Genomic DNA, 25,222 nt, shown 5'->3' on the forward strand with positions numbered 1-25,222 from the left:
AGGTAGGCGAATGATTACAATTTTGCAGATTAACACTGGAGTGATAAATGATCAGATGAATGATCAGATGTACAGGTAGAGATATTGGTGTGCAAAAGAGCAGAAAAGTAAATAAATAAAAACAGTATGGGGATGAGGTAGGTAAAAATGGGTGTGCTATTTACCGATAGACTATGTACAGCTGCAGCGATCGGTTAGCTGCTCAGATAGCAGATGTTTGAAGTTGGTGAGGGAGATAAAAGTCTCCAACTTCAGCGATTTTTGCAATTCGTTCCAGTCACAGGCAGCAGAGAACTGGAAGAAAAGGCGGCCGATTGAGGTGTTGGCTTTAGGGATGATCAGTGAGATACACCTGCTGGAGCGCGTGCTACGGATGGGTGTTGCCATCGTGACCAGTGAACTGAGATAAGGCGGAGCTTTACCTAGCATGGACTTGTAGATGACCTGGAGCCAGTGGGTCTGGTGACGAATATGTAGCGAGGGCCAGCCGACTAGAGCATACAAGTCGCAGTGGTGGGTGGTATAAGGTGCTTTAGTGACAAAACGGATGGCACTGTGATAAACTGCATCCAGTTTGCTGAGTAGTGTTGGAAGCAATTTTGTAGATGACATCGCCGAAGTCGAGGATCGGTAGGATAGTCAGTTTTACTAGGGTAAGTTTGGCAGCGTGAGTGAAGGAGGCTTTGTTGCGGAATAGAAAGCCGACTCTTGATTTGATTTTCGATTGGAGATGTTTGATATGAGTCTGGAAGGAGAGTTTACAGTCTAGCCAGACACCTAGGTACTTATAGATGTCCACATATTCAAGGTCGGAAACATCCAGGGTGGTGATGCTGGTCAGGCGTGCGGGTGCAGGCAGCGAACGGTTGAAAAGCATGCATTTTGTTTTACTAGCGTTTAAGAGCAGTTGGAGGCCACGGAAGGAGTGTTGTATGGCATTGAAGCTCGTTTGGAGGTTAGGTAGCACAGTGTCCAAGGACGGGCCGGAAGTATATAGAATGGTGTCGTCTGCGTAGAGGTGGATCAGGGAATCGCCCGCAGCAAGAGCAACATCATTGATATATACAGAGAAAAGAGTCGGCCCGAGGATTGAACCCTGTGGCACCCCCATAGAGACTGCCAGAGGACCGGACAGCATGCCCTCCGATTTGACACACTGAACTCTGTCTGCAAAGTAATTGGTGAAACAGGCAAGGCAGTCATCCGAAAAATCCTTGGAGCATCTGACTACAACAGACTGACTACAACATACAGTATAAGAAAAACACTTTTGATTTATCGTAGCGTTTTGCACTGGTTATATGGTGATATGGTGTTGGTCCATCTCAAAACAATGTTTGCTCAACCTTAGGACAATGTTCCTACAACCGTAGGACAATGTTTAGAGGGTTGAATCCATCCCGGCTTCACCATGTTGATGAGTGCCACAAAACGATCAGGGCGAGAATAACGCTGTGGTCTTCAGTGAATTGGACCAGCTTCTCACACGTACACTCCTCAGCAGCGAACAACGAACAAGGCGTAACTAACACTAAAGACTATGTTAAACGGAGTGACATTCTATACTGTATATAGAAATAGTGCAAAGCTTACTCAGACATACTTCAGTGAAAGAAAACAAACATCTGGTCATAACTCAAACTTTGTTGAATTCTGAAACGGACAAATTATCATAAACCTTACAAGTACTGTATGTCTCAACCCATCTCCAATTTTCACAACACAATACGAACATCATATTCTTTCCATTAGCCTCCTTCTAGTAAACCAGTGTCACTCAAACTCTGGTGACTGGACCAGAAACAGTCCCTAAGATGTTGCTGCCCGGTCCATCAGAGGGTTGTCTGCTACATTCTAGTTTAATGCAAGAAGTCCCCCAAGAAGCTTCCCAGCCTCTGTTATAAAAAAGGTTGAGACACCCTGCAGTAAACCATCTTCGGTGCACAGTGTTCTCCATACAGCCCATCTCCTGCAGTAAACCATCCTCGGTGCACAGTGTTCTCCATACAGCCCATCTCCTGTAGTAAACCATCCCCAGTGCACAGTGTTCTCCATACAGCCCATCTCCTGTAGTAAACCATCCTCGGTGCACAGTGTTCTCCATACAGCCCATCTCCTGTAGTAAACCATCCCCAGTGCACAGTGTTCTCCATACAGCCCATCTCCTGTAGTAAACCATCCCCAGTGCACAGTGTTCTCCATACAGCCCATCTCCTGTAGTAAACCATCCCCAGTGCACAGTGTTCTCCATACAGCCCATCTCCTGTAGTAAACCATCCTCGGTGCACAGTGTTCTCCATACAGCCCATCTCCTGTAGTAAACCATCCCCAGTGCACAGTGTTCTCCATACAGCCCATCTCCTGTAGTAAACCATCCCCAGTGCACAGTGTTCTCCATACAGCCCATCTCCTGTAGTAAACCATCTTCGGTGCACAGTGTTCTCCATACAGCCCATCTCCTGTAGTAAACCATCCTTGGTGCAGTGTTCGCCATACAGCCCATCTCCTGTAGTAAACCATCCCCAGTGCACAGTGTTCTCCATACAGCCCATCTCCTGTAGTAAACCATCTTCGGTGCACAGTGTTCTCCATACAGCCCATCTCCTGTAGTAAACCATCCTCGGTGCACAGTGTTCTCCATACAGCCCATCTCCTGTAGTAAACCATCCCCGGTGCACAGTGTTCTCCATACAGCCCATCTCCTGTAGTAAACCATCCTCAGGGGAGTGTTCTACATACAGCCCATCTCCTGTAGTAAACCATCCCCGGTGCACAGTGTTCTCCATACAGCCCATCTCCTGTAGTAAACCATCCCCGGTGCACAGTGTTCTCCATACAGCCCATCTCCTGTAGTAAACCATCCTCGGTGCAGTGTTCTCCATACAGCCCATCTCCTGTAGTAAACCATCCCCGGTGCACAGTGTTCTCCATACAGCCCATCTCCTGTAGTAAACCATCCCCAGTGCACAGTGTTCTCCATACAGCCCATCTCCTGTAGTAAACCATCCCCAGTGCACAGTGTTCTCCATACAGCCCTTCTCCTGTAGTAAACCATCCTCAGTACACAGTGTTCTCCATACAGCCCTTCTCCTGTAGTAAACCATCCCCGGTGCACAGTGTTCTCCATACAGCCCTTCTCCTGTAGTAAACCATCCTCAGTACACAGTGTTCTCCATACAGCCCTTCTCCTGTAGTTAACCATCCCCGGTGCACAGTGTTCTCCATACAGCCCTTCTCCTGTAGTAAACCATCCCCAGTGCACAGTGTTCTCCATACAGCCCTTCTCCTGTAGTAAACCATCCCCAGTGCACAGTGTTCTCCATACAGCCCTTCTCCTGTAGTAAACCATCCTCGGTACACAGTGTTCTCCATACAGCGCTTCTCCTGTAGTAAACCATCCCCAGTGCACAGTGTTCTCCATACAGCCCTTCTCCTGTAGTAAACCATCCCCAGTGCACAGTGTTCTCCATACAGCCCATCTCCTGTAGTAAACCATCCTCGGTACACAGTGTTCTCCATACAGCCCTTCTCCTGTAGTAAACCATCCTCGGTGCAGTGTTCTCCATACAGCCCTTCTCCTGTAGTAAACCATCCCCAGTGCACAGTGTTCTCCATACAGCCCATCTCCTGTAGTAAACCATCCCCAGTGCACAGTGTTCTCCATACAGCCCATCTCCTGTAGTAAACCATCCCCAGTGCACAGTGTTCTCCATACAGCCCTTCTCCTGTAGTAAACCATCCTCAGTACACAGTGTTCTCCATACAGCCCTTCTCCTGTAGTAAACCATCCCCGGTGCACAGTGTTCTCCATACAGCCCTTCTCCTGTAGTAAACCATCCCCAGTGCACAGTGTTCTCCATACAGCCCTTCTCCTGTAGTAAACCATCCCCAGTGCACAGTGTTCTCCATACAGCCCTTCTCCTGTAGTAAACCATCCTCGGTACACAGTGTTCTCCATACAGCCCTTCTCCTGTAGTAAACCATCCCCAGTGCACAGTGTTCTCCATACAGCCCTTCTCCTGTAGTAAACCATCCCCGGTGCACAGTGTTCTCCATACAGCCCTTCTCCTGTAGTAAACCATCCTCAGTACACAGTGTTCTCCATACAGCCCTTCTCCTGTAGTAAACCATCCCCGGTGCACAGTGTTCTCCATACAGCCCTTCTCCTGTAGTAAACCATCCCCAGTGCACAGTGTTCTCCATACAGCCCTTCTCCTGTAGTAAACCATCCCCAGTGCACAGTGTTCTCCATACAGCCCTTCTCCTGTAGTAAACCATCCTCGGTACACAGTGTTCTCCATACAGCCCTTCTCCTGTAGTAAACCATCCCCAGTGCACAGTGTTCTCCATACAGCCCATCTCCTGTAGTAAACCATCCTCGGTACACAGTGTTCTCCATACAGCCCTTCTCCTGTAGTAAACCATCCTCGGTGCAGTGTTCTCCATACAGCCCTTCTCCTGTAGTAAACCATCCCCAGTGCACAGTGTTCTCCATACAGCCCTTCTCCTGTAGTAAACCATCCCCAGTGCACAGTGTTCTCCATACAGCCCATCTCCTGTAGTAAACCATCCCCAGTGCACAGTGTTCTCCATACAGCCCATCTCCTGTAGTAAACCATCCCCAGTGCACAGTGTTCTCCATACAGCCCTTCTCCTGTAGTAAACCATCCCCGGTGCACAGTGTTCTCCATACAGCCCTTCTCCTGTAGTAAACCATCCCCAGTGCACAGTGTTCTCCATACAGCCCATCTCCTGTAGTAAACCATCCTCGGTGCACAGTGTTCTCCATACTGCCCCACAATCTCTGTTGGACCCTCCATTCTGACTCCACTGCTCCTCCTCAAACTGCCGGCGGTAGGAAGACACTCTCACCATGGCCATGGTTGGTTTACTGGGACTGGTACTGCAGGTGGGGGCTACAGTAACTAACACAGCCAAACAGATGATAGTGAGTCCAGGTTGAGGACTTTATACATGGAGATGAGGGGGAATGTTTCATCCCAGCCCGCTGACTGGTCTAACTACAGGGGTTAGCGTCAGCAGCTGGACATTTGACATAGAGCAGACAAGTCAGCCATAGTAAGTCTGTCACAATATTGTTGTTTTTCATCTAGATGGTGTTTTACAGGATAGAAAGGATTCCCAGAGGGCTGTTGAGTGTTTCACCTGTGAACAACTGGGTACACCAATAAAAGAGGTTAGATACAAAGTGTTTTTTTCATACATTATTTTATTTCCGTTAAATAAATTAAAAATACCAAAAACTGCTGTGCACATGTAGCATTATTACTAGACAGACCATTACAGTCCCAGTAAACCAACCATGGCCATGGTGAGAGTGTCTTCCTACCGCCGGCAGTTTGAGGAGGAGCAGTGGAGTCAGAATGGAGGGTCCAACAGAGATTGGGGCGGCAGGGTAGCCTAGTGGTTAGAGCGTTGGACTAGTAACCGAAAGGTTACAAGTTCAAATCCCCGAGCTGACAAGGTACAAATCTGTCGTTCTGCCCCTGAACAGGCAGTTAACCCACTGTTCCTAGGCCGTTATTGAAAATAAGAATTTGTTCTTAACTGACTTGCCTAGTTAAATAAAGGTTAAAAAAAATAAATAAAAAATAAAAAGCCACAGTATGAAGGGGAGCAGAGCAGGAAAAGACAACACATGAAAACACAGACAGACCACAGATGAAGGGACAGCTAGGACAACATGAATGTGGGCTCATTTCCCAATTTGAATATTCAATTCTGACAATATCTCTGCAGCTGGGGATAACCTCGTCTTTGATGTAAAAGCTTTGTGTTGTGAATGAGATGACAATCTCAGATTCACTGTTCCTCCTCGGTAAGAGTCCGAGACAACAGGTAGGACCAATCCATCCAGGGCCAATCATGGTTTGGCAAAGCTAAGCAAAGCGCTTAAGTCTATGACAACTCTGAAGAATGCTGCAAGCGCATCGGGCCCATTTTAGAATGTCCTGTACGGATGATTGCAGTCCGGAAGTCACACACGACTTGGGCCAACTCCACTCAAAATCCTCTCTGGGTGAGAGCTGACAGAGAGACAACCAAACTGTTAAGTGCTTTGATTAACAGCCTGTCATTGTGTTAGCTACAAAATCATGCCATATTAAAAACACTTTACAACTTTGAATGCCTTTTCTGGCTAGATTACAGTACATGTCTGTTGACTAGGTAACATGCTTTTCTGGCTAGATTACAGTACATGTCTGTTGACTAGGTAACATGCTTTTCTGGCTAGATTACAGTACATGTCTGTTGACTAGGTAACATGCTTTTCTGGCTAGATTACAGTACATGTCTGTTGACTAGGTAACATGCTTTTCTGGCTAGATTACAGTACATGTCTGTTGACTAGGTAACATGCTTTTCTGGCTAGATTACAGTACATGTCTGTTGACTAGGTAACATGCTTTTCTGGCTAGATTACAGTACATGTCTGTTGACTAGGTAACATGCTTTTCTGGCTAGATTACAGTACATGTCTGTTGACTAGGTAACATGCTTTTCTGGCTAGATTACAGTACATGTCTGTTGACTAGGTAACATGCTTTTCTGGCTAGATTACAGTACATGTCTGTTGACTAGGTAACATGCTTTTCTGGCTAGATTACAGTACATGTCTGTTGACTAGGTAACATGCTTTTCTGGCTAGATTACAGTACATGTCTGTTGACTAGGTAACATGCTTTTCTGGCTAGATTACAGTACATGTCTGTTGACTAGGTAACATGCTTTTCTGGCTAGATTACAGTACATGTCTGTTGACTAGGTAACATGCTTTTCTGGCTAGATTACAGTACATGTCTGTTGACTAGGTAACATGCTTTTCTGGCTAGATTACAGTACATGTCTGTTGACTAGGTAACATGCTTTTCTGGCTAGATTAGTTGACTAGAGACATAAGAGAGGGAAACGTTTCCAGTGGAAACAAGTGTCATAGACCAAGCGCGTCACACAACAGGCCAGCCAGGAGCTGTTTTCACGCCTTATTACCAACGTTACTAGACGACAGTGTGGAAAACAAAGGGAATAAACACTGTAGAAATGTCACAGCATTAGAGTTCCCCGTTTCACAACCATAACACGTTCCACGACAGCATTAGAGTTCCCCGTTTCACAACCATAACACGTTCCACGACAGCATTAGAGTTCCCCGTTTCACAACCATAACACGTTCCACGACAGCATTAGAGTTCCCCGTTTCACAACCATAACACGTTCCACGACAGCATTAGAGTTCCCCGTTTCACAACCATAACACGTTCCACGACAGCATTAGAGTTCCCCGTTTCACAACCATAACACGTTCCACGACAGCATTAGAGTTCCCCGTTTCACAACCATAACACGTTCCACGACAGCATTAGAGTTCCCCGTTTCACAACCATAACACGTTCCACGACAGCATTAGAGTTCCCCGTTTCACAACCATAACACGTTCCACGACAGCATTAGAGTTCCCCGTTTCACAACCATAACACGTTCCACGACAGCATTAGGGGGAAAAAACTGTTTTGTCTCAGCGGAGAGTAATGAACATCTAAATCCTGTTCAACCTGCACTGTAAAAAATGCTTTGCCACTGAAAAAAGTATTAGGGTACGTCCGAAATGGCACCCTTTCCTCTATATAGCACACTACTTTTGACCAGCGCTCTCTGGTCAAAAGTAGTGCATTATATAGGGTATAGGGTGCTACTTTAGATGAAACTCAAGACAGTAAAACAGGGCATTATATTGTCTGAATCGACTGTGACAAGGCCCCTGCCTGAGCACACAGGCCCAATACAATGAGGCTCTAACCAGTATGAAGGCAGACAGCGAGGCAGACGAGGCTGAAGCGAGAAAATAAACATATAAACAAGCATTTAAACGATGGTACCTGCATGACCAACAAACAATACATACATATTGAACACCACCATAATAAGAGGTGACAGCAGAGTCAAAAAACCCACAAGAGGTCAATGCGGACAGGAGAGGGACTGTTTGCAACAGTTAAGACATCGATGCCGTAGTGGGTTTGTCTTTGTTATGTTCTGTAGCACACTGTAGGGAGGGTTTTTCCCAGACTCAAGACTAAAAGCCAACTAATTTTAGTCATGTAGCAGACACTCTTATCCAGAGCGACTTACAATTAGTGCATTCATCTTAAGATAGCTGGATGAGACAACCACATTGAACCACTCTTGAACAACAAAAAAAAGCATGCTCAATCGCGAATGTTAACTCTCCAATAAGATGAATCTGGGTCTGAGAAACTGGCCCGTAGAATAGCACATACTGTACAAGCAGGAGGGATGACTGATCACTCTACTGTCAAGTTAGTGTCAAGTTAGTGTGACTTGTGTTCAGAGTTGTAATGTACTTGAATGGAGAAATCAGCCTAACTCACGATAACGCTCAATATCCAAAATGTGGTCTCTTAAAAGAAGTATGAAGTTGAAATAAACTCTAAAGATGGTACAAAGTTATGTAAGGAAAGAATATAAATCATAAATAACATTTGTTTAAACCATAGCCCACTGACAGTTCTAACACATCTCCCAATATGTCTCCCAGATCCCAGAAAGGACTGCTCCGGATTGTCATCATTATCTTGTAGAAGAGCGTCAAACTTCCTTGGTCGGTATTTCGGACAAGCAAGGATTCATTTAGTCTCTCTGTGTTCCCCAGAAGTCTCTTGCGTGCGATATCTCTACGTACCCATGGGTTGAATCATTCACTCTGAGAGGAGTATCCACCAGGTAGAATGCGATCCAAATTTTCTGCATGACCCTCTACGTGTATCTTTAGTGTAACGTACTAACAGATCATCATTATCTTAGTATCTGTGGGTTCCTACATACATATTGTACTTCCATTCAGAGTTCACATTCAAATCAGGTAAAGGGAGTTGTTTTGGCACGGAACAGTCCTCAGTGGGGGTTGAATGGGGCATGGGTTGCCTGGGGAGTCAGTCAGTTGACTGTTCACTGTCACTCCAAGCTGCCCAACACCTAAACTCCTGGTCCTGCAGCCACACAATGAGCAGAGATGAAAACTATGGGACTTGGTTAATGGTGATGGTTGTGAGTGACTGAAGTACAGCACTACAAAGGCTGGGGCATTGATAAGAGTCTAATAAGAGAGGGTCCCATATAATTGCACTGTTTGTTCTCCCACAACACAATCCACCATGGTCCCTTACACACATACATGGACCGTATGTCCACCAAAACCCCATTCCTCAGTCTGTCATCAAAAGGTCCCGGCTGTCTGATCCCCTGACCCCTCACTCCTCGTCCCCTCCCATGAGGAAGCCCAGAATGAAGTCGATGGCTCTCTGTCGGTCCTGCGCTGTCTGTCGGCCCACCATGTTGGGCGGGGGTCGGATGAGCAGGCTGGCAAAGAGGGTAGCTGGCATGGGGCACAGTGGAGGAAAGAGAGGTAGAGGAAGATGTGAGAAAGAGGCATTTCTAAAGCAAAATGGGTTTAGAGCCGTTTCATTTCAATTCAGTTATTCACTGAATTGAAACTCCAGTTAAATGTTTTATCAACATTACTGAAAATAAATCAAATTTTTCTATTCTAGACTTGGGAATTTCATTTCCTGAATTGAAGTAGTATTGACCCTAAATCTGGGTCATGTTCAGTATGGAAGATACGTTTTGAATTGGAGAGAAGCGGGGACATACTACTATGTCTGAACATGTCCAATAAGAACACAGATATTTGCATTCCGTGGCATAAGGCTTTGCTACAGTGTACCCTACTGAAAAAGCACATGTAGGTTATAGAAAATGTGGCCATGGGGAACTGACCTATGAGGTTGGCAGTGAGGTTGTTGTTGTGGGCATATTTCAGCAGCTCCTTGAGGAATGCCATCAGGTAGCGGAAGACGTTGCGGTGAGCCCGGGGCAGCTGGGAGATCAACTGACAAAACAGCCCAGAGAAAAGACAGATGAGAACTACAACCAGCCCCTTGTAGAGCCGAGAGGACAAACTATGTTGTACGTTTTACAATGATTATACATATTAACTTTATTGATTCAACAGAAGTCAATGACTCCTACTCATATCCATTTCCAGATTCATATAAAATGACTTTTATGTGAAAATATCTCATGTTAGGCCACCCTAAAATCGTAATTGAATTCACTGCACCTGTTTGCAGAGGCGGCTGTCATGGGAGCAGTCCAGGCTGCGCTGGTAGTGCTCGTAACAGACCACTGGCTCCGGCAGAGCTTCCAGGAATATCAACAGGGCCTCGGCCACTGAGTGGTTACAACCAGCTGACACACAGTCAGGGAACAGTCAGAAACAGTCAGACAAAGTTGGGGGGACACAGATTTGTGGCTGAGGGTGGGTGTACAGTGTTTGAACATGACTACATGTTGGATCCCTGATCTACAAATCCCCTTGAATCCTAAACAGCTACTCATTACGTGATGAAGATTAGCAATCAGTTCAAAGTGATCCTCTCAAACAAGCTGGTTGTGTGTGTGTTGGTGGGTGAGCATACGGACGGACAGGAAGATTGCACACCGTACACCCCCCAACTACCACAGATATCATACTTCCTCCACACTGCTAATCTATGCCTTGGCACCAGTCTGTGTATAGCAGCCGCTTTATCGCAGTGACCCAACTAACTGTGTGGCATCTCAGTCACAGTGTCCTGTTACAGGGCTGGGCTTACTAGCGGGTCTGGGCCAGGGGGGTTGGAATGACTAGGGTCATATGAGTAAGGATTACGGATGGAGTCAGGAATGACTGGGGACATATGAGTAAGGATTACGGATGGAGTCAGGAATGACTGGGGACATATGAGTAAGGATTACGGATGGAGTCAGGAATGACTGGGGACATATGAGTAAGGATTACGGATGGAGTCAGGAATGACTGGGGACATATGAGTAAGGATTACGGATGGAGTCAGGAATGACTGGGGACATATGAGTAAGGATTACGGATGGAGTCAGGAATGACTGGGGACATATGAGTAAGGATTATGGATGGAGTCAGGAATGACTGGGGACATATGAGTAAGGATACGGATGGAGTCAGGAATGCTGGTGTCCAGGCAGTCGATGACACCCTGCAGCTCCTCCTGCAGGCCCGGTGTCTGGAACAGGTCCTCCTGGAAGAACGGCAAGGAGTTTACAGGAGAATGTCGTTTTGAAATGACGTTGAAATAAGGGTAGGGTAGAATACTATTTACAGGCTGAAAGACTAAGTCTAGAATAGTGCCTAGAAGATTTAGCTTGGAATACAAACTGAATTTTGCGCTGTTTCACTTCTTCAAACCGAAGTGACAATAGTGAAATGGAGTGATATTCTGTTTGGATTCCTTGTTAACCAAGGTTACCCCTCTAAGGAATACCTCATTCTGAAAATCTTCCAAATTCACTGCAAACAGCATTTCAGAATCTTCATTACTGAGATTAAAAACATACTCGGATGTGGTACGACCTAGAAATAAAAGTGCTGTGAACATTTCCCTTAACTATCCTCTCACCTGCTGGCAGGACATGGTAAAGAGGTGGTTTAACTATCCTCTCACCTGCTGGCAGGACATGGTAAAGAGGTGGTTTAACTATCCTCTCACCTGCTGGCAGGACATGGTAAAGAGGTGGTTTAACTATCCTCTCACCTGCTGGCAGGACATGGTAAAGAGGTGGTTCACCAGCAGCCACACCTCCTTGGGAATCTTTAAGGGCTTGTCCTCCGTGCCGGCACTGTCCACCATCAGGAAGCTCACCCTGGACTTCTCCTGAAGTAATACACAACCACAGCATGTTAGAAACATAAGATACTATACTGAGAGAACCATCACAACATGTTAGAAACATGAGAGAACCATCACCACATGTTAGAAACATAGATACGATACTGAGAGAACCATCACCACATGTTAGAAACATAGATACTATACTGAGAGAACCATCACCACATGTTAGAAACATAGATACTATACTGAGAGAACCATCACCACATGTTAGAAACATAGATACTATACTGAGAGAACCATCACAACATGTTAGAAACATAGATACGATACTGAGAGAACCATCACAACATGTTAGAAACATAGATACTATACTGAGAGAACCATCACAACATGTTAGAAACATAGATACTATACTGAGAGAACCATCACAACATGTTAGAAACATAGATACTATACTGAGAGAACCATCACAACATGTTAGAAACATAGATACTATACTGAGAGAACCATCACAACATGTTAGAAACATAGATACTATACTGAGAGAACCATCACAACATGTTAGAAACATAGATACTATACTGAGAGAACCATCACAACATGTGAGAAACATAGATACTATACTGAGAGAACCATCACCACATGTTAGAAACATAGATACTATACTGAGAGAACCATCACCACATGTTAGAAACATAGATACTATACTGAGAGAACCATCACCACATGTTAGAAACATAGATACTATACTGAGAGAACCATCACAACATGTTAGAAACATAGATACTATACTGAGAGAACCATCACCACATGTTAGAAACATAGATACTATACTGAGAGAACCATCACCACATGTTAGAAACATAGATACTATACTGAGAGAAGCATCACCACATGTTAGAAACATAGATACTATACTGAGAGAACCATCACAACATGTGAGAAACATGAGAACCATCACCACATGTTAGAAACATAGATACTATACTGAGAGAACCATCACCACATGTTAGAAACATAGATACTATACTGAGAGAACCATCACCACATGTTAGAAACATAGATACTATACTGAGAGAACCATCACCACATGTTAGAAACATAGATACTATACTGAGAGAACCATCACAACATGTGAGAAACATGAGAACCATCACCACATGTTAGAAACATAGATACTATACTGAGAGAACCATCACCACATGTTAGAAACATAGATACTATACTGAGAGAACCATCACCACATGTTAGAAACATAGATACTATACTGAGAGAACCATCACCACATGTTAGAAACATAGATACTATACTGAGAGAAGCATCACCACATGTTAGAAACATAGATACTATACTACAGTATACTGAAGAAATGATGTGTCAGAGCACAGGCTGATTCTGACACATCATCTCTATGGTTTGTAACGTGACTGGAACCAGCTTTACCCAACTTTACCCGGTCGATTCATAAACTTATGAGCTGCTTAATTCCTAAGGAGGATTTGATTCATCCTGTGCCATCACCTTCGCATTGATCAGAACATTGATTCCATTCCTAAAATGATTACATAATATGGCACATTGCGTGTCATTTCAGGTATAGGGAACATATTAGAGTGGATTATCTCGAGGGTTGGATGTCGGGTCGTCTTGGAGGACAGCCATTTAACTGGGAGTGGATCGCATTGTTTCGTATCTAGCTGAGAACAAGCGAGAGTGGGTCCAAAAATAAGCTCTGGCAGTGGGGGTCACACATACGGATACACACACTCACAGGACTGGAGTGGGACACCGTGATAGCCTGCAGAGCCAATTACAATATCAAGAGCTAGGCCGAAGTTATTGTAAGAGTTAGAGAGCCTCTCAAAGTGCTACTGTTGTTCCTTAAGGGTATTTGAGTGCAGCTTCTAAGAAAGATGTCGCCTTGGCTACAACCAGAAATAAAGGCTTTTACAGAACTCTATTACATCAGGCCCTGGATGTTGATTTACCACCCTCCTGTAGGTTTTAACTCCAACCCTGTTCCTGGAGAGCAACCCTCCTGTAGGTTTTAACTCCAACCCTGTTCCTGGAGAGCAACCCTCCTGTAGGTTTGAACTCCAACCCTGTTCCTGGAGAGCAACCCTCCTGTAGGTTTTAACTCCAACCCTGTTCCTGGAGAGCAACCCTCCTGTACATTTTAACTCTAACCCTGTTCCTGGAGAGCTACCCCCCTGTACATTTGAACTCTAACCCTGTTCCTGGAGAGCTACGCCCCTGTACATTTTAACTCTAACCCTGTTCCTGGAGAGCTACCCTCCTGTAGGTTAACTCTAACCCTGTTCCTGGAGAGCTACCCCCCTGTACATTTGAACTCTAACCCTGTTCCTGGAGAGCTACCCCCCTGTACATTTGAACTCTAACCCTGTTCCTGGAGAGCTACCCCCTGTACATTTTAACTCTAACCCTGTTCCTGGAGAGCTACGCCCCTGTACATTTTAACTCTAACCCTGTTCCTGGAGAGCTACCCTCCTGTAGGTTTTAACTCCAACCCTGTTCCTGGAGAGCTACCCTCCTGTAGGGTTTACTCCAACCCTGTTCCTGGCGAGTTACCCTCCTGTAGGTTTTAACTCCAAACTTATTCCTGGAGAGCTACCCTCCTGTAGGTTAACTCCAACCCTGTTCCTGGAGAGCTACCCCCCTGTACATTTTAACTCTAACCCTGTTCCTGGAGAGCTACCCCCTGTACATTTTAACTCTAACCCTGTTCCTGGAGAGCTACGCCCCTGTACATTTTAACTCTAACCCTGTTCCTGGAGAGCTACCCCCCTGTACATTTGAACTCTAACCCTGTTCCTGGAGAGCTACGCCCCTGTACATTTTAACTCTAACCCTGTTCCTGGAGAGCTACCCTCCTGTAGGTTAACTCTAACCCTGTTCCTGGAGAGCTACCCCCCTGTACATTTGAACTCTAACCCTGTTCCTGGAGAGCTACCCCCCTGTACATTTGAACTCTAACCCTGTTCCTGGAGAGCTACCCCCTGTACATTTTAACTCTAACCCTGTTCCTGGAGAGCTACGCCCCTGTACATTTTAACTCTAACCCTGTTCCTGGAGAGCTACCCTCCTGTAGGTTTTAACTCCAACCCTGTTCCTGGAGAGCTACCCTCCTGTAGGGTTTACTCCAACCCTGTTCCTGGCGAGTTACCCTCCTGTAGGTTTTAACTCCAAACTTATTCCTGGAGAGCTACCCTCCTGTAGGTTAACTCCAACCCTGTTCCTGGAGAGCTACCCCCCTGTACATTTTAACTCTAACCCTGTTCCTGGAGAGCTACCCCCTGTACATTTTAACTCTAACCCTGTTCCTGGAGAGCTACGCCCCTGTACATTTTAACTCTAACCCTGTTCCTGGAGAGCTACCCTCCTGTAGGTTAACTCTAACCCTGTTCCTGGAGAGCTACCCCCCTGTACATTTGAACTCTAACCCTGTTCCTGGAGAGCTACCCCCATGTACATTTGAACTCTAACCCTGTTCCTGGAGAGCTACCCCCTGTACATTTGAACTCTAACCCTGTTCCTGGAGAGCTACCCTCCTGTAGGTTAACTCTAACCCTGTTCCTGGAGAGCTACCCCCCTGTACATTTGAACTCTAACCCTGTTCCTGGAGAGCTACCCCCATGTACATTTGAACTCTAACCCTGTTCCTGGAGAGCTACCCCCTGTACATTTGAACTCTAACCCTGTTCCTGGAGAGCTACCCTCCTGTAGGTTAACTCTAACCCTGTTCCTGGAGAGCTACCCTCCTGTACATTTGAACTCTAACCCTGTTCCTGGAGAGCTACCCCCTGTACATTTTAACTCTAACCCTGTTCCTGGAGAGCTACCCTCCTGTAGGTTAACTCTAACCCTGTTCCTGGAGAGCTACCCCCCTGTACATTTGAACTCTAACCCTGTTCCTGGAGAGCTACCCCCATGTACATTTGAACTCTAACCCTGTTCCTGGAGAGCTACCCCCTGTACATTTGAACTCTAACCCTGTTCCTGGAGAGCTACCCTCCTGTAGGTTAACTCTAACCCTGTTCCTGGAGAGCTACCCCCCTGTACATTTGAACTCTAACCCTGTTCCTGGAGAGCTACCCCCATGTACATTTGAACTCTAACCCTGTTCCTGGAGAGCTACCCCCTGTACATTTGAACTCTAACCCTGTTCCTGGAGAGCTACCCTCCTGTAGGTTAACTCTAACCCTGTTCCTGGAGAGCTACCCTCCTGTACATTTGAACTCTAACCCTGTTCCTGGAGAGCTACCCCCTGTACATTTTAACTCTAACCCTGTTCCTGGAGAGCTACCCTCCTGTAGGTTAACTCTAACCCTGTTCCTGGAGAGCTACCCTCCTGTACATTTTAACTCTAACCCTGTTCCTGGAGAGCTACCCTCCTGTACATTTTAACTCTAACCCTGTTCCTGAGGAGCCAGGGGCCTCTTTCTAATCAAGATGCATGAAATGAGGAGAGAGGAGATTCAGCAATACTTGGAGGGCAATGGAATTAAATCAAAAAAGCTTATTTATTGCAGTTGGGGCTTCTGGCCTTCATAAGGGTTTTGAAATACAGAGCATATAATATGCACTCAGGCACATTTAATGACAGTCTTATGGGGATAATACATTGAGGACTAGTACAACTACTACTACTACTGTAACAGGGACAGACAGGACACCACTGGGTCTAGAGACCTGTACTATAACTACTACTACTGTAACAGGGACAGACAGGACACCACTGGGTCTAGAGACCTGTACTATAACTACTACTACTGTAACAGGACACCACTGGGTCTAGATACCTGTACTATAACTACTACTACTGTAACAGGGACAGACAGGACACCACTGGGTCTAGAGACCTGTACTATAACTACTACTACTGTAACAGGGACAGACAGGACACCACTGGGTCTAGAGACCTGTACTATAACTACTACTACTGTAACAGGGACAGACAGGACACCACTGGGTCTAGAGACCTGTACTATAACTACTACTACTGTAACAGGGACAGACAGGACACCACTGGGTCTAGAGACCTGTACTATAACTACTACTACTGTAACAGGACACCACTGGGTCTAGATACCTGTACTATAACTACTACTACTGTAACAGGGACAGACAGGACACCACTGGGTCTAGAGACCTGTACTATAACTACTACTACTGTAACAGGGACAGACAGGACACCACTGGGTCTAGAGACCTGTACTATAACTACTACTACTGTAACAGGGACAGACAGGACACCACTGGGTCTAGAGACCTGTACTATAACTACTACTACTGTAACAGGGACAGACAGGACACCACTGGGTCTAGAGACCTGTACTATAACTACTACTACTGTAACAGGGACAGACAGGACACCACTGGGTCTAGAGACCTGTACTATAACTACTACTACTGTAACAGGGACAGACAGGACACCACTGGGTCTAGAGACCTGTACTATAACTACTACTACTGTAACAGGGACAGACAGGACACCACTGGGTCTAGTGACCTGCAGTGACTGAAGCCCTTAGCATGTAAAAATTGGTTTTGTCTGAACCAATGTGCTTCCCTAATCCAGAACACGAGGTCCTGTATATATTTGGTCAATTTCAGGTGTTTTTATGTCAAATCAGAAAAGCAACATTACTTGACTAGAACCTGGGTTGCCTACATCACTGAGCAACAGCAGGGCATCAGATTAGCCTCAGATTAGCCTCACAGTGGAGAGTGGGACACCATAGAAATAGAACGACTCTAACTATTCGATTTCTACGGTGGACACACCGTGTAGAATGTACCTTTTCCATGTAGCTGTCCTCTCCCTTCGCCCCCAGCAGAGCAGTGAAGAGTTGGAAAGGAATGATCAAGGCAATGAGAGGCAATGAGGGAGGAGACAGAAAGAAGAGAGAACAGAGGAGATACTGTAGACAGGAGATAATGCATAACCACCAAGGAGTTAGGAAGATAACGATAGGCTGTGTTAAAAGTGCGATCTGTAGGTCATTTCTGATTTCAAAAAAGTATTGTCCAAGACTGGGAGAGGGTCATTATGCGAGTGTAATACACACTGATTGTAGTGCGTTTTTGTTTCAGCATTGATTTCTTGAGCATTTCAGGGGGTCAAAAAGTTACAGATTGAACCTTTAAAATGGAATTATTCCACCCCAATGTACCCGTGCAGAGTCAAACAGAATGACATTTTGAATAGTGACAGTGGAAGCAAGAGATCATTTGAAATGGATCATATAAACATAGAATCTAACTAAGGCCAAGGTGGATATAGATAGCCCGTGTAAAATAACAATGTGGAGAAATGCATGGACAGACTTTTTGTATTATAAAGTAGACCAGAGTGTATGACTAGTCTAGACTTAGTCAGTGCTCCCAATGTTTCAGGAAAACCCTTCTGACATTTGTACACACTAATTGCCACTTCCTTATCCCCTTGGGGATTCTAAACACAGCCACAGGTTGAGACATGGACAAATATCTAGACCAAATCTATTTCCTCTTTAACACCAGTCTTTGAGGCCTGCTGCAGTGTTGGCTGCTTTTGATTTCTTACCCATTTAGAGGGTTTAGGGTTAGGGAAGCCAAGTTTAGCGGACTCTCGTGCCAAAAGTGTCATGGATAAAAACAACTATCTGCCATTGCGGCCTTCAATGACTAAAGAAGTAAATATAAAAAATGGACATTGTATTTACTGTTCAATTAATCCTGCATGAACACTAAATGTATTGACTGTTCAATTAATCCTGCATGAACACTAAATGTATTGACTGTTCAATTAATCCTGCATGAACACTAAATGTATTGACTGTTCAATTAATCCTGCATGAACACTAAATGTATTGACTGTTCAATTAATCCTGCATGAACACTAAATGTATTGACTGTTCAATTAATCCTGCATGAACACTAAATGTATTGACTGTTCAATTAATCCTGCATGAACACTAAATGTATTGACTGTTCAATTAATCCTGCATGAACACTAAATGTATTGACTGTTCAATTAATCCTGCATGAACACTAAATGTATTGACTGTTCAATTAATCCTGCATGAACACTAAATGTATTGACTGTTCAATTAATCCTGCATGAACACTAAATGTATTGACTGTTCAATTAATCCTGCATGAACACTAAATGTATTGACTGTTCAATTAATCCTGCATGAACACTAAATGTATTGACTGTTCAATTAATCCTGCATGAACACTAAATGTATTGACTGTTCAATTAATCCTGCATGAACACTAAATGTATTGACTGTTCAATTAATCCTGCATGAACACTAAATGTATTTACTGTTCAATTAATCCTGCATGAACACTAAATGTATTGACTGTTCAATTAATCCTGCATGAACACTAAATGTATTGACTGTTCAATTAATCCTGCATGAACACTAAATGTATTTACTGTTCAATTAATCCTGCATGAACACTAAATGTATTTACTGTTCAATTAATCCTGCATGAACACTAAATGTATTGACTGTTCAATTAATCCTGCATGAACACTAAATGTATTTACTGTTCAATTAATCCTGCATGAACACTAAATGTATTTACTGTTCAATTAATCCTGCATGAACACTAAATGTATTTACTGTTCAATTAATCCTGCATGAACACTAAATGTATTTACTGTTCAATTAATCCTGCATGAACACTAAATGTATTGACTGTTCAATTAATCCTGCATGAACACTAAATGTATTGACTGTTCAATTAATCCTGCATGAACACTAAATGTATTTACTGTTCAATTAATCCTGCATGAACACTAAATGTATTTACTGTTCAATTAATCCTGCATGAACACTAAATGTATTTACTGTTCAATTAATCCTGCATGAACACTAAATGTATTGACTGTTCAATTAATCCTGCATGAACACTAAATGTATTGACTGTTCAATTAATCCTGCATGAACACTAAATGTATTGACTGTTCAATTAATCCTGCATGAACACTAAATGTATTGACTGTTCAATTAATCCTGCATGAACACTAAATGTATTGACTGTTCAATTAATCCTGCATGAACACTAAATGTATTTACTGTTCAATTAATCCTGCATGAACACTAAATGTATTTACTGTTCAATTAATCCTGCATGAACACTAAATGTATTGACTGTTCAATTAATCCTGCATGAACACTAAATGTATTGACTGTTCAATTAATCCTGCATGAACACTAAATGTATTGACTGTTCAATTAATCCTGCATGAACACTAAATGTATTTACTGTTCAATTAATCCTGCATGAACACTAAATGTATTGACTGTTCAATTAATCCTGCATGAACACTAAATGTATTGACTGTTCAATTAATCCTGCATGAACACTAAATGTATTGACTGTTCAATTAATCCTGCATGAACACTAAATGTATTGACTGTTCAATTAATCCTGCATGAACACTAAATGTATTGACTGTTCAATTAATCCTGCATGAACACTAAATGTATTGACTGTTCAATTAATCCTGCATGAACACTAAATGTATTTACTGTTCAATTAATCCTGCATGAACACTAAATGTATTGACTGTTCAATTAATCCTGCATGAACACTAAATGTATTGACTGTTCAATTAATCCTGCATGAACACTAAATGTATTGACTGTTCAATTAATCCTGCATGAACACTAAATGTATTGACTGTTCAATTAATCCTGCATGAACACTAAATGTATTGACTGTTCAATTAATCCTGCATGAACACTAAATGTATTGACTGTTCAATTAATCCTGCATGAACACTAAATGTATTGACTGTTCAATTAATCCTGCATGAACACTAAATGTATTGACTGTTCAATTAATCCTGCATGAACACTAAATGTATTGACTGTTCAATTAATCCTGCATGAACACTAAATGTATTGACTGTTCAATTAATCCTGCATGAACACTAAATGTATTGACTGTTCAATTAATCCTGCATGAACACTAAATGTATTTACTGTTCAATTAATCCTGCATGAACACTAAATGTATTGACTGTTCAATTAATCCTGCATGAACACTAAATGTATTGACTGTTCAATTAATCCTGCATGAACACTAAATGTATTTACTGTTCAATTAATCCTGCATGAACACTAAATGTATTTACTGTTCAATTAATCCTGCATGAACACTAAATGTATTGACTGTTCAATTAATCCTGCATGAACACTAAATGTATTTACTGTTCAATTAATCCTGCATGAACACTAAATGTATTTACTGTTCAATTAATCCTGCATGAACACTAAATGTATTTACTGTTCAATTAATCCTGCATGAACACTAAATGTATTTACTGTTCAATTAATCCTGCATGAACACTAAATGTATTGACTGTTCAATTAATCCTGCATGAACACTAAATGTATTGACTGTTCAATTAATCCTGCATGAACACTAAATGTATTTACTGTTCAATTAATCCTGCATGAACACTAAATGTATTTACTGTTCAATTAATCCTGCATGAACACTAAATGTATTTACTGTTCAATTAATCCTGCATGAACACTAAATGTATTGACTGTTCAATTAATCCTGCATGAACACTAAATGTATTGACTGTTCAATTAATCCTGCATGAACACTAAATGTATTGACTGTTCAATTAATCCTGCATGAACACTAAATGTATTGACTGTTCAATTAATCCTGCATGAACACTAAATGTATTGACTGTTCAATTAATCCTGCATGAACACTAAATGTATTTACTGTTCAATTAATCCTGCATGAACACTAAATGTATTTACTGTTCAATTAATCCTGCATGAACACTAAATGTATTGACTGTTCAATTAATCCTGCATGAACACTAAATGTATTGACTGTTCAATTAATCCTGCATGAACACTAAATGTATTGACTGTTCAATTAATCCTGCATGAACACTAAATGTATTTACTGTTCAATTAATCCTGCATGAACACTAAATGTATTGACTGTTCAATTAATCCTGCATGAACACTAAATGTATTGACTGTTCAATTAATCCTGCATGAACACTAAATGTATTGACTGTTCAATTAATCCTGCATGAACACTAAATGTATTGACTGTTCAATTAATCCTGCATGAACACTAAATGTATTGACTGTTCAATTAATCCTGCATGAACACTAAATGTATTGACTGTTCAATTAATCCTGCATGAACACTAAATGTATTTACTGTTCAATTAATCCTGCATGAACACTAAATGTATTGACTGTTCAATTAATCCTGCATGAACACTAAATGTATTGACTGTTCAATTAATCCTGCATGAACACTAAATGTATTTACTGTTCAATTAATCCTGCATGAACACTAAATGTATTGACTGTTCAATTAATCCTGCATGAACACTAAATGTATTGACTGTTCAATTAATCCTGCATGAACACTAAATGTATTGACTGTTCAATTAATCCTGCATGAACACTAAATGTATTGACTGTTCAATTAATCCTGCATGAACACTAAATGTATTGACTGTTCAATTAATCCTGCAATGAACACTATTTAAATGGCTTTTCAATACATACATCACTCCTATCCTACCTTGAACGTATCCCTCCCTGGTTGCTACAGCAACTTCACATTAGCTAGTTCCACTCACCAGGTCGATGAGCTTGGTGATGGGGACCTCCCGGATGGGCTTCTTTATGTGGCACAGGGTCTCCAGCGAGGTACCGAAGCAGCTGGGCAGGTAGTTGCCGGAGATGGTGATGAAGTAGTCCTTGCCTCGGTCCAGGTGCAGCACCAGGATGTCTTCGATGGCGTCCTCTCCCAAGTTGAGCAGCGTCACCGAGTCCTTGCTCACGTACACATCCAGGAAGATCTCTAAAGTTTCGTCTGGTGGGGAGAGACCGAGAAGGGAAGTGTTCATTTGGGTATGCCATTGACAACAATTTGTAATAAAAGTAGACATGAGCGTTTCTTATTGAACAAATCCAGGTAGGATTTGTTTGTCTATTTTCTTTGGTGCCTAAAGAAAACAGCCCTGGTGGTATGACAAAAGATGAATGACACCATTGAGAACAGTACATACAGTGGTGCAAAAAAGTATTTAGTCAGCCACCAATTGTGCAAGCTCTCCCACTTAAAAAGATGAGAGGCCTGTAATGTTCATCATAGGTACACTTCAACTACGACAGACAAAATGAGAAGAAAAAAAAATCCAGAAAATCACATTGTAGATTTTTAATGAATTTATTTGCAAATTATGGTGTGATAATTATGTGTGACTGCCTGGCTGAAAGTGAAGGAGACTTACTAGGCTCTAGGAAGCCTTCGCTGGGCTCAGCGCGGAGCCAGTTCTTGCAGTACTGCAAGTCGTTGAGCTTGGGGATAAAGACAAAGTGGCAGGCGACCTGCCCATCGTTAGAGATCACAAAACTCTCCCGCTGCAGCTGGCGGAACTTGACGTCCTTAAAGGTGAACTATGGGAGGCAAGGGAGAGATGGAGAGCAGGGGAGAGAAAGAGAGAGGTTGAGAGGAGGACAGACTCACAGACATTGTTATAGTAAGCCAGAGTGCAAGAATGTTTGTTTGATCTATGCAGTAGATTGTTTGAAATGCAAATAGATCCCCATACCATTCTACACCTGCAAAGTAACTCAAGCATCTGGGCAGACTTGTCCATTTTCTTAGGCTATCATTTTTCATCAGGATTTTAAATCACAAGTCCCTGACTCAATACTTGCTGTCTTGGTATCAACATGACTTCACTGACAATCACTGACAAAACAGACTTATTGATCTGACACAAAATATCAGGGGGGAGGAAATGCTGGACAGGAAATCAATAAGATGAGAATCATGTCTCTTGTTCTGTCGACTCACCTCTCTGTGGGTCAGTGCCAGAGACGGAAGGAATTCGTTCTCCATCCTGTCCATCATGCGCACGATCTCCTCAAAGACTTTCTTGTGGCGTGCCTCGTTCACCACCTTCACCTGTGATACACACAAATAGAATTTCTCAATCCAACAACGATTCATTCAATATAGCATAAAGCACGCTACTCAAGAATAAACCTGTATATTATGATCCTCAATGAGCTGTATAGTATGTTAAAGGTACGTGTATTTTACTAAATGGACTCCTTGTGAATTGTGAATGTCAGGTCTCCCTTGACTGTCTCGACCTCAATCAGTCAGATGTGATTTCCAGATGCTGTGTGTGTGTTTCCATGATCCTCACCCCGACACTGAAGAGGGAGCTGACAGGCTTGTGGTCGCTGGTCTTCAGTTCCATGTGACTCCTGTAGTGGAGCTGCTTCACATTACTGCCCCTCCACAGGATCCGATCGCACCATGCTGGGACACGACACTTCCCACTGCAGGAGAACCCCAGAGAAAAAGACAAGGGGTAGAGACACGGGGTCAGCTGTTCATTCGGCACCAAATGAAAGATAGCAGATCGAAACAGTGATTAACAACGTGGACTAGTCCAATAAGGCAGTGGTTCCCAAACTGTGGGGCACCCCCCCCCCTCCCCCCTAGGGGTCGGCAGGGGGGCAAGGGGGCCAGTAATAGTAGAATGCACGAGGTGCAATTTTGAAATTGGGTAGTCAGTCATTGCATACCTTACAGAGCTTTTTATAACTTGGTAGAAATGTCTAGAACAACAAGAAGTGTTGATTTTTTTGTCACTCAAATATCACATGAATACACATTAGACATGCCAACATTTATAGAATTGCAAGAAAATGTGCTTTAAAACTGCAGTGTTCTTTGCACCATGACAAAATGTGTAGGATTGCAGGAAGTAAGCTTTAAACCTGCTAAATCCTCTCCGCCAATAAGAGGGGTTGAACAGTTTGTATCATGAACAGTGCTTGTGCCCTTGGAAATAGACATGGTGCCCACGGGGGGAGGGCCCTTGGAATAAGGAACAGTCATTTTAGTTTCCGTTACAAATGTTCAGTTAAATGCCACACAACCCAGTGTTTCCCTAACTACCCTAGATTTCCAGGTAAGTCACATAAGCCCCCAAAGAAACATCCTGGGTCTTTTCAAGTTATTTAGGCAGTGGGGTACAAAGCTGCTCAGGGGGCCCGGCCCACCTCGTCAATATTGGAGAGAATGGTTGGAAATATGACTTTTCAGGTTTGATCTTCCCAGGTATGTTAACATGAATAATCAAGGTGCTATGGCATATGAGGATTAGCCTACATGGGGTATATCCTTGGGACTCAGTTGGGTGGAGGGTGGGGGGGTAACAGCTGACACATCAAACTACAAAACTCTATGGGTGTTCTAGAAGTATGTGATTGGTGGGATCAGTGGTATTTTACCTAGAGTCCCAGCGGTCCGTCTTGGCGTCATACTTGTACGTGGGCATGAAATTGATCTCTCCCTCCATGAAGTCTGTGAACGCTCGCTTGTTCTGTCTCTGGATATTCAGCTTCATAGAGGCAGAAGGGGAAATATACCAACAACACATTATTCAGAGACAG

At 43.2% G+C, this 25,222-nt stretch overlaps 1 protein-coding gene across 4 annotated transcripts in view; it reads right to left on the reverse strand.

The window, feature by feature from the left end:
* Positions 1 to 1,418: 1,418 nt before the first annotated feature.
* The window catches only part of LOC109910172 (inositol polyphosphate 5-phosphatase OCRL), a 39,162-nt gene continuing 15,358 nt past the window's right edge, over positions 1,419 to 25,222 (reverse strand). For 3 of the 4 annotated variants that reach the window (XM_031797181.1, XM_031797178.1, XM_031797180.1), the window contains 11 exons: positions 25,061 to 25,170; positions 23,965 to 24,100; positions 23,607 to 23,717; positions 23,038 to 23,203; positions 22,381 to 22,616; positions 17,549 to 17,572; positions 11,652 to 11,771; positions 11,054 to 11,138; positions 10,163 to 10,290; positions 9,820 to 9,931; positions 1,419 to 9,415 (listed from right to left, as the gene is read on the reverse strand). In XM_031797181.1, the coding sequence (XP_031653041.1) occupies positions 9,291 to 9,415; positions 9,820 to 9,931; positions 10,163 to 10,290; positions 11,054 to 11,138; positions 11,652 to 11,771; positions 17,549 to 17,572; positions 22,381 to 22,616; positions 23,038 to 23,203; positions 23,607 to 23,717; positions 23,965 to 24,100; positions 25,061 to 25,170 (1,353 nt within the window). In that variant the 3' untranslated portion in view covers positions 1,419 to 9,290. The remainder of the gene's footprint in view (positions 9,416 to 9,819; positions 9,932 to 10,162; positions 10,291 to 11,053; positions 11,139 to 11,651; positions 11,772 to 17,548; positions 17,573 to 22,380; positions 22,617 to 23,037; positions 23,204 to 23,606; positions 23,718 to 23,964; positions 24,101 to 25,060; positions 25,171 to 25,222) is intronic. The other variant, XM_031797179.1, reaches the window with a different exon arrangement.

Source organism: Oncorhynchus kisutch, linkage group LG19 (genome assembly GCF_002021735.2).
Source record: "Oncorhynchus kisutch isolate 150728-3 linkage group LG19, Okis_V2, whole genome shotgun sequence".
Classification (NCBI taxonomy): Eukaryota; Metazoa; Chordata; class Actinopteri; order Salmoniformes; family Salmonidae; genus Oncorhynchus; species Oncorhynchus kisutch.